The 9,540-nt window shown below is 62.2% G+C and overlaps 1 protein-coding gene across 2 annotated transcripts; it reads right to left on the reverse strand.

Annotated features, from left to right (window-relative positions):
* Positions 1-715: 715 nt before the first annotated feature.
* TNFRSF14 (TNF receptor superfamily member 14) lies at positions 716-9,116 on the reverse strand. Of its 2 annotated transcripts, XR_013993757.1 has the most exons (9): positions 8,940-9,116; positions 8,044-8,152; positions 7,369-7,494; positions 6,015-6,170; positions 5,765-5,855; positions 3,779-3,933; positions 3,295-3,508; positions 2,887-2,918; positions 776-2,696 (listed from the first exon to the last, which is right to left on the reverse strand). XR_013993757.1 is itself a non-coding variant. In XM_081055807.1 (8 exons), the coding sequence occupies exons 1-8, from the start codon at positions 9,006-9,008 to the stop codon at positions 2,574-2,576; spliced, it is 861 nt and encodes a 286-aa protein (XP_080911933.1). In that variant the 5' UTR covers positions 9,009-9,102; the 3' UTR covers positions 716-2,573. The 2 variants fall into 2 exon arrangements, 1 of the variants encoding a protein (XP_080911933.1); XM_081055807.1 differs by lacking the exon at positions 3,295-3,508 and having other exon boundaries at positions 716-2,696; positions 8,940-9,102.
* Positions 9,117-9,540: the final 424 nt, after the last annotated feature.

Below are 9,540 nucleotides of genomic sequence, written 5' to 3' on the forward strand. Positions count from 1 at the left end.
TCCCAGGGACACTAGTCCAGCGGCACGCGGTGGCTTCTAAAACCATCCTCCATCAAAACACCAGGACTCCTTGGTGGTGGGTCCCGGGTCCAGGGCCTCGGGTTCTGGTCCTAACGTCCAAGGGTGGCGCTCACAACTCAACACCTCTCTGTGTGTGGGCCCCAAAGTGCCCGCACAACGGCCCCTCCATCCATACCCAACCCGAGAGTCACGTCCAAATTCACGGATGTTACTTTCCCGCCAGCCCACAGCCACCTTGGCCAGGACAGGGCCTCCTCCCCAAGTGCAAAAGGAGGCAACCTTGGGCAGCCAGGAGTCACCATCAAATCCCAGCACACCTTGACCTGTGCATGACCCCTCAGGGGACAAGGGTCCCCGTTCCTTCTAGGTGGGGGTAGGTCTAGTGGAGGTGGGTGAAGGTGCTGGATCAACCCCAGACCTCAGGGCTCACTTCTCGGCCTTGCTCATCGCCTGCCACGAAGCAGAGCTGCCTGGGCCCCTCCCTGCCAAGGCCCAGAGCTTTAAATGCCCTTGGAGCAGAAACACCCACTTCTTGAGTGTGTGGTAGACAGTTTTCCTTTGCCTGCCAGAGGGACCGAAGTTGCCAGCTTCCCGGTGCTGTTGGAACATGCTTGTCCAGGCTGGCAGGTCCCCAACACTGTTGTGCTCACCTGCATGGGTGAGGGCCAAGGCCACCAAGACGGAGACTTATTTTCCAGCCAAGAAGGCGTCAGGTTTATAGTGAGAAATGGACACATTACAGTCACTCTGTGTTGCCTTGCAGCTGCCAAACTGTTTATTCCCCTGCGCTCTTCCATGATTTCTCAAGGGAGTGCTTCAGCAAACTGAGGCCCCATGGAATTATATCGGTCCCTCCCCTTCAATGGATTCCTTGCAGGTTTGTGACTTTGAAGGCAAAGTACAAACTGGAACACAGTGGGAACTTTCGGAAAAACAGCCAGCAGGCTACCAATACACAGATCTTGAGATTAACAATCTTTTACATCTTCAGTAGTTTACCAATAAAAACTGCGCATTGGCCAGATCCCGGGTGAGTCCCTGAGGCTGATCCCTTGGCCCCGCGCTGGAATTCTATTCATGGCTACTGTCTTTTCTTAACCCTGCGCCGCCCTTCTCTCTCCCCACAAGCCTCATCGTGCTAGACACAACAACTGTGAAACCTCCCAGAGCACCACAAAGGCCAAAACGAAACATCTCAAAACAGTTTCACAAGAGCCCAAACTCTCCTAGGGACCAGTTTTCTACAAATACAGACCGGAGTTTGAGCTGCAGCACACAGGCTGCCTGGACACCAGCTGAGGGCCTGGGCCAGGAGCTCAGGTATTTGGGGGAAGGAGATGGAGGGCAAGAGGGCTTGGATTCCTCCAGCCCATGACCTCAGCAGCAGTGAAAACCCACTGTGTGGGCAGTGCTCGCTGGGCCAGTCTGCAGCGCCCACATCTCCTGTGACAGAGGTACCCACAGGCTCTTGAATTGATGTATATATTTTCTGCTTCTGTGATGTGGCACTCCTTTTTCAATCCAGGGTTACAACTGGATATGGGGTGTCCTGAGGGAGGTCATGGGACAGGACAGGGCAGGCCCGTCTGTGGGCGCAGTGGGGAAGGGCTCTCTACTCGGGTGGGGGGGGGTGGCTCACCACTTATCCCCACCGTGAGCCCTCCAGTGGCTGCCCACCCAGCAGACCTGAGCCCACTCATAATCTCCAAACCCTACCCCTCCTCATTTCTTTATTATACCAAGCTGTCTGTGTTCCTGCCTCTGTTTCCTCCAGGCCATGTCCCCCATCCAGTGTCCTGAGGGAGAGGGACAGGCCCTGGGTGCCACCGGCTAGCAGCACCCTCCCTTACAGCAGCAGGCGGCCTGGGTTCAAGGGCACCCTCTGGCTGGGGGTCAGTCTGTGCAGCTGAGTTCCTGGGGATAGGAGGCTGACCAGCACATAGGCAGCCAGGCCAGGCGCCTCCAGGCAAGAGCCCCGACTCTGGAGCTGCCACCCATTGGGAATCTGCAGCCAGTGTCACAGGGGCCTGACGTCCCAGCTCATTTGTGCCTGGCTGAGTCCTGGACCCCTTGTCTCCCCACAGTGCTGCCCTCCCTACTGGGCGGGCTGTCTCCCATGGACCTAGGCCTCCACTCTGGAGGGTTCCATCCTTGGTCCATTTCCAGGGCAGCTGCTCTTGCTGGGGCAAAGTGAGCTGTGTGGGTTTGATTCCCACATAGGCCAGTGTGCTGCGTCCTCTACAGCTAGCTTGTGAACAACGGCTCTCCCTGGAGCTGGGCTGCCATCAGCTGTTGGCGAACGCGGGCTGCCAGGAGTCGCTGGGACTCGCTGGGAGTTTCATGGGGAGGCGTGTAGGGTCCCCAAAATCTCCTGAGGATTAGCGTCTCTCTTCCTCTACTCCAGGAGTGGCTCCCACCAGCTCCGTTGGCCCACATTTGGTCCCACATTTGGTCCTCCGGGGCCTGGCTTCAAACAGGCAGAGTGGAGATGGCTCAGTCATGTGTATATGTGTCCTGGAGCCATTTATCAGCTGGTCAGTCCCTCTTAAGGGTCATGGATTAAGGCACATGGGTGCTGTCTCCTGCACAGGCTCTGAAATGACATCTGACGGGAGCTGTAATGTTTGCAGGGCCTGGACGTCTGCGGCGTTCCCTTCTGCCCGCTCTGTCCTCACCTGCCAGGTACGTTTAGCGTGAAGATTGTGGGCCCATGATGCTCAGGGGCAACCGGTCCCCAGGGGGAGGGGCTGTGGCCTCCCCACCAAGCTAGCAGGGCTGTGGCCTGAGGGCTCGGCACCCTCAGGGAACTGGGGCTCCCACCCAGCCCAGCAGCATCACCTCCGGCGTGGGGAACAAGCAACCTACCCGAGGAAAGATTCGCATTTGGGTGCTTCCTCCTGCAAAACAGAGACACATGTGTCAGGGAGGAGCCACACAGCAGTGGGGAGACCCACAGTTCCTCCTTCTGGCAGTGCGACCTTTGTCCAGAGACTGACCCTCTCCGAGGCTGGCGAGACTGATGTGGACAGGGCTCCTTGCCAGGCCTGACCAGGGCGCCAGGACAGGTGACATGACGTGGGGCACGTCCTACCCACCTCCTCAGCTACCAAACCCATCCCTAACTCACCCCATTTGGCCATCAACCGGTGAGAGGGGTGAGCACTTCACAGAGAATGGTCCCCCACCCCTCAAGGAGCAGGTGCCCCAGAATTGGGAGGGAAGGGACACGAGCCACTGCCCAGCCTTCTCACAGCCTGGGACCCTGAGACCTGCCTGCAGCCTGGGGCACAAGGTGAAGACACAGGACAGGTATCCTGACAGCACCCCGAGGACCTTGCTGGCCTCTCCCCTTTGCATGTCTTTACTCAGGGCTCGCTCCCCCTTGGGCCTGCTCAGGCTCCCCAAGGCCAGAGCTGGGTCTACACAGCCGGATCCTGGTGACCAGCTGGGGCGTGGCACAGACGAAGAGCCCAGAGTAGGGTGGACACTGCACGAGGGAGTGAATGAAGAGATGAATGATATCGCCGCTTGGTGACCCGGTGCCTTCCCAGCTGACTTCAGCCCTCCCCTTGCTTCTCGGTCCCCTAAAGGCAGACGGGAGCTCAGGGTCCCTGGCTGTGAGCTGGCACTGGGGTGGCCCAACGCGCCAGGAGGTCCTGCCCTGCCAGGCAGCCCGTGCCCCATCCCCCTGAATGTGAGGGGTAGAGCCAGGCACGGTATCTGGGATGAGAATGCTGGCACCCGAGCCATTGCTCACCAGGTGACTTTCTGGCTTTCATCACGACGACGTAGCAAAGGAGAACGACACCAAGGATGAGGGAACAGAGCAAGACCCAAAATAGCCAAGAGGAGCAGGTGGCATCTGTGCTGCTGGTCCCGGGGCCTGTTTCCACCTGCAGCAGGGCGCTGCACCTAGGACAGAGGGGTGGTAGGAACGCAGGCAGCAACACAGGCACCAGGCTGGCCATGATCACTAGGACCCAGGAGGGACCCGCTGCGCAGCCAGGCTGGCCCAGAGAGAGGGCAGCTCTCGGGGCCATGGTGGGTCTGTCTGACTGTCCATGTCCCACAGCTACAGGGAGACAGGGCGGCGGAGGAAGAGGAAGAAACCAGGATGGAACAGGGACACATGACAGGGGAGAGGGAGAGAAGACAGACACAGCTAGAGACCCCGGGCAAGAGAGGAGCAGCAAAGGAGACAGGGTACGAAGACAATCCCAGTGTCAGGGACAGAAAACTGCTAAAGCCAGTACAGCAGACAGAGGGCCAGACCTGGGGAGGGGACAGAGACGGGTGGGGAGAGTGGAGAGGGCCAGACCTGGGGAGGGGACAGGGAGGGGTGGGGAGGGTGGAGAGGGACAGACCTGGGGAGGGGACAGGGAGGGGTGGGGAGGGTGGAGAGGGACAGACCTGGGGAGGGGACAGGGAGGGGTGGGGAGGGTGGAGAGGGACAGACCTGGGGAGGGGACAGGGAGGGGTGGGGAGGGTGGAGAGGGACAGACCTGGGGAGGGGACAGGGAGGGGTGGGGAGGGTGGAGAGGGACAGACCTGGAGAGGGGACAGGGAGGGGTGGGGAGGGTGGAGAGGGACAGACCTGGGGAGGGGACAGGGAGGGGTGGGGAGGGTGGAGAGGGACAGACCTGGGGAGGGGACAGGGAGGGGTGGGGAGGGTGGAGAGGGACAGACCTGGGGAGGGGACAGGGAGGGGTGGGGAGGGTGGAGAGGGACAGACCTGGGGAGGGGACAGGGAGGGGTGGGGAGGGTGGAGAGGGACAGACCTGGGGAGGGGACAGGGAGGGGTGGGGAGGGTGGAGAGGGACAGACCTGGGGAGGGGACAGGGAGGGGTGGGGAGGGTGGAGAGGGACAGACCTGGGGAGGGGACAGGGAGGGGTGGGGAGGGTGGAGAGGGACAGACCTGGGGAGGGGACAGGGAGGGGTGGGGAGGGTGGAGAGGGCCAGACCTGGGGAGGGGACAGGGAGGGGTGGGGAGGGTGGAGAGGGACAGACCTGGGGAGGGGACAGGGAGGGGTGGGGAGGGTGGAGAGGGACAGACCTGGGGAGGGGACAGGGAGGGGTGGGGAGGGTGGAGAGGGACAGACCTGGGGAGGGGACAGGGAGGGGTGGGGAGGGTGGAGAGGGACAGACCTGGAGAGGGGACAGGGAGGGGTGAGGAGTGTGGAGAGGGACAGACCTGTGGAGGGGTCAAGATGATGGTTATAGAGGGAGAGACCTGGGTAAGGGAGGAGGGACAGGGCAGGATGGAGACAGAGGACCCAGTACCCCTCCCTTGTGGCAGCCATATTTGGTCACCCCAGGCTCCTGCCAGGACTCTGAGTACTCAGGTCAGGTCTGGGACACAGGGATCTGCTTTCGGAGGGTCCTGCTGCAGGACACAGGGGGTGCTCACTGTGAGAGCCCCCCTTATAGCCTCTTCTGACTCCAGCATTGCAGGGAAGCCTCTTTGCACTGACACTGGGGGACACCCAGACCACAGGATTTGGGGGCTCTGGCAGCAGCAGCCCGCTCTCCTCCAGGAAAGCTCGTACTCACTCTGGGAGCTGTGAGGAGCTGACACAGGCTCTTGGCCAACGTGGCATGTTGTATGAAAGCCACAGGATTCTAGCAGGTGTGGCCAGGGCTGAGCCAGCAGTCTCTCTGACGGGGGAGGGCCCTTATCTCCCAGTTGAGCACTGAGCAGCCCCCTCCCGGCGACATGGGGCTCACACCACCTGGATCACCTACTTGGTCCAGGGCTGACACTCTGTCAGGCTTCCGTTGAGAGAGAAGGTCCCGGGCGGGCAGTCTGCACACTTTGTGTCCTGCCGCTCGGTGCCTGAGAAACAAGAGGGCCGGGCAGAGGGGGCCTCGGGGCCCAGGCCAGGAGAGGAGCTGGGCTTCCCCTACCCCTTGGGCTTGGGTCTGGGGTCTGTCTCTTCATTGGCACTGGGCACCAGGCAGAGGGAGACGGGGGAGGGCCCAGTCTGTGGCTCACCATTTTCCTGCACCCTCTGGCCTGGCCTGCAGACACTGTGGGGCCTGCACGTGACACAGTCGTCCCCATCCTCCATCGTGCAGAAGTGGCCTTGGTCACAGCTGCACACAGTGTTCTCCATGCTGGAGCACTTCCGCCGGGTCACGAGGCCCATGGCTGGGATTCAAGAGAAGGAGCTGAGAGCAGCATCAAGGACCGCCACGGTGGTGGTGAGTGGCCCATCACTGGAGGAAACCAAATGAGGGCTGGACAGCACCTGCAGGCCTGAGGGCTCCTGCCCGGGGTTTGGTGAGTGCACCCGGTGACAGGACCCCAGCCTAGCTGTGCAGCCTTGGGGTTTGTGTCTGGGTCCCTGCCAAGTGCACCCCCAGCTCAGCTGGAACACAGGCCCAGAGGTGCCGGCCACAGGGGGTGAGCCCCAAAGGGGCTCTGAGGGACATGAGCAGCAGCAGGCAGGGAAGGGCCAGACTCAAGGGGAAGGGGTGATGGCAGGAGGGTCTTCTAGGTTCGGCAGGCCTCTGGGGAAAGTGAGAAGTCCTCCCAACCTAGGCCCAGACAGGAACTGAGAACAAGTCAGCACGGGGGCGGGTGAGGAGGCGGGTGGCAGTGCAGGCCACCCAGCCCTGAAGACCTGCCCGTCAGACAGGTTCCCATCCTGCAAACCGGTCTAGTCAGATGACACTGACAGGACGCAGAACCACGCTCAGCTGGTGGGGGTTAGGGTAGCAAGGGGGGCCTGGTCCACCCTGAGCCCTCCTGACAGACACCTCAGTGACCTCTGCCCCCACCTCTGCCCAGTCAGGCAGGTGCTTTCTTCGGAAAGACCTGGGGGTGCAGCGCCAGGCTCAGAGCCCCTCAGCCCCACCTCGCTGAAGACCCAAGCATTCTGGCCTCCATCTGTGTGCTGCCCTTCCTCCTGGGATGCGCCTCCCAGACCACCTGCCCTGGGAAGGAAGAGGGCCCAGGCTCCAGTGCTCAGCCCAAGGAGGGTCCTAGGGTGTGTGTGGGTGGGGTGGGGGGGCTGAGGGTCCTGAGAACCTGAACACTGCAGGTGCAAGGGCCCACAGGCTGGCAGAGGCGGGTGTGACCCTCTGCCCAGTCAGGGTTTGCCCCACGCTGGGGTGCCCCTGCGATGGGATAGGGTCCATGAGCACCAGAGGACCCAGGCGGTGGAGTGATGGGGGGAGACGCTCCAGACCCTCTCTGGAAGAGGCAGGAGTGGCCATGGGCCTGAGGCTCCTTTGAAGGGTCCCCTGCAAGGAGCCCCCCTGGGAGATGGGGCGGGGCCTGGCCCAGAACAGCTCTGTGTGCTGGGACAGTGGGATTTCAGGGCTGAGCGCGGCAGTGTTCTTACCGGGGTCACAGACGCGGCACTGCAGACACTCACTCAGGCCATTGAGGTGGGCGGTGTAGGTCCCCGGGGAGCAGGGAGCACACAGTGTGCCCGTGAACTCCCCACAAGCCTGCTTCACATGGTAACCTGCGGCCCAGAGGGTCCCCACACTCAGGATGGTGGCGGGCCCTCGGGAGCCCTCACGTCACTGCCACCTAGAGGCAGGTGTGACACCTCCCACAGGGACTGAAAGGCACCTGAGAGGTCCCCCAGGCCATGCCTTTTGCCAAGCTGTCTCCAACCACACCAGTGAGCCAGCTTTGGGGTAAGTGGGAATTTTCTGGAACAATGTGGGGTCTCCGGGACACGGAGACCCGGCTCTGATGCAGTGCCCTCTCTGAACCCCAGTCCTCTGGCCGCAAATGGATTGGCCACATCCCACAGCCCAGCCTCTGTGCAGTGTGGTGGGGGTCTGGTGGGAAAGAGTGGAAGCTGCAGGGGCTATCCTGGGGTTCAAGGCCCCACCCTCCTCTGTGCCCCAGAAGCTCCATGCTTCCCATGGTGGTGGGTTCTCTGAACAGAGGCGGTCCAGGCCAGGGAGGGGGCAGGAGTGCCTGCCCCGTCCCTGGTGCCTGCACAGGTGTCCCTAGACGGCAGCTCTGCCCCCCACAGGGGTCCCGGCAGGGCAGCACCCACCTGGGCTGCACTTGGGGCAGCACTCGGCCCCCACCGGGTATTCCTCCTCTTTGCACAGGGGCTTCGACTCAGTGCAGTGAGGGGACCCCAGGAGCAGGAAGTAGAGGGCCTAAGGGAGAAGAGGACAGGGTGTTGGGGCAGGAGCTGCCAGGGCGGCCCAAGGCTCAGTCCCAGCGTCCCTGTGGCAGCAGTGCCCTGCAGGGGTGTCACAGGTGGGCCCAGGACAAGCTCTGGGAATGGCCCCTTGTCCACAAACGACCCTAAGAATCTGAGGTGGGGACTGCCCAGCTCCCCACTTGGGCCCCTGCTCACCAGAGGGGGCCCCACACCCGGGAAGGCCAGACCTGCTCTGGCCTGGACAGCTTCTGGGCCGCCCTGCTGCCCCATGCTGGTCCCCTGAGCCCTGGAGCTGGCAGGGACAGCGCCCAGGGGCTCTCTACCCCTGCATCACACAGGCGAAGGAGGCCGTGTAGGGGGCCCTGCAAGTCCGGGGGCCGTGTGGGAGGGGGTTGAGGGGGTGACCGCCGGCCAGGAGGGTCACCCCAGTGCACAGACATTGGCAATGATCGAGTCCCAGGACAGGCTGCAGGCTGTGGGGAGGAATCAACCCCTGCCAGGTTCCCAGCCAATGGCAGGTCCCTGGCCTTCTGCCCATGAAGGAGGCTGCCGGTGGAGAGTTCCTGTGGTGGGGGTATGGCTTTCCTGCCTGTGACCAAGGAACTGCATGTACTGGGCTAGGACAGCCCAAGTAGCTGGGCAGCTGGGGCACAAAGTCTGGTGTGCAGATGGGATGGGGGCACAGCCCAGGGTAGGCATTGGGAAGGAGGGGAGAGCTGGACACACCCCGGCGACAGGAAGGGGCCCTGGAGCCAGACAAGGAGTTTCACAGGACTCACCAGACTCAGGGCGTCAGCCTTGGGTGCTGCGCTCCAGGTGGGCGGTCCCCAGCCTGGCAGCAGCTCCATGTCCCTCCTCAGAATTCCTCATTCCCTGGCTGCGGTCCCAGGACCCCGGGCCAGCAAGAGAGTCCACCTTGCTGTGCTCTAACTTCCCAAAAGTAAAAGTGAAAGAGAAACTCATTCTGGAGAGCAACCAGTAGCCTAGCTCACTGAGGGCCCCTGGAGCCAATAGCTGCCTGGGAGCCGATCTTGTCAGGCTGGGGTCTCCGCACCCAGGAGATGACCAGGCAAAGTGGGGGCAGGGAATAAAGGCCAAATTCAGAGGCGGGGACTGCAGCACAGCCTTCCTCACCGACCCCCTCCACCCCGTCCCAGTGAGTGAGCCCAGCGTCTGACCCAGCAGTTCTCCTGGCCCCTCCTGTCCAGTAGCAGCCCCCCTTGAGTTTCCAGTACAAGTGGGTGCCCCAAATCGCGGCTGCACTTCCCCTGAGAGCCCACCTGCTGCTCCCTAGCACAAAGCCCTCCCTGGCTTCCTGTTACCTGTGTCAGCAGCTACAGAAATGGGGTAACAGTCCCATCCAGAGAAACCTCGTGTGGG

Source organism: Rhinolophus hipposideros (assembly GCF_964194185.1).
Source record: "Rhinolophus hipposideros genome assembly, chromosome: 8".
NCBI lineage: Eukaryota > Metazoa > Chordata > Mammalia > Chiroptera > Rhinolophidae > Rhinolophus > Rhinolophus hipposideros.

Coding starts and splice junctions, on each gene's coding strand:
- TNFRSF14 (XM_081055807.1), bottom strand. CDS start 9,008: ATGGAGCTGCTGCCAGGCTGGGGACCGCCCACCTGGAGCGCAGCACCC. Junction 7,495..8,043: donor CTGCCCCAAGTGCAGCCCAG/GTGGGTGCTGCC, acceptor TCTGGGCCGCAG/GTTACCATGTGAAGCAGGCT. Junction 2,697..2,886: donor AAATGCGAATCTTTCCTCGG/GTAGGTTGCTTG, acceptor CGTACCTGGCAG/GTGAGGACAGAGCGGGCAGA.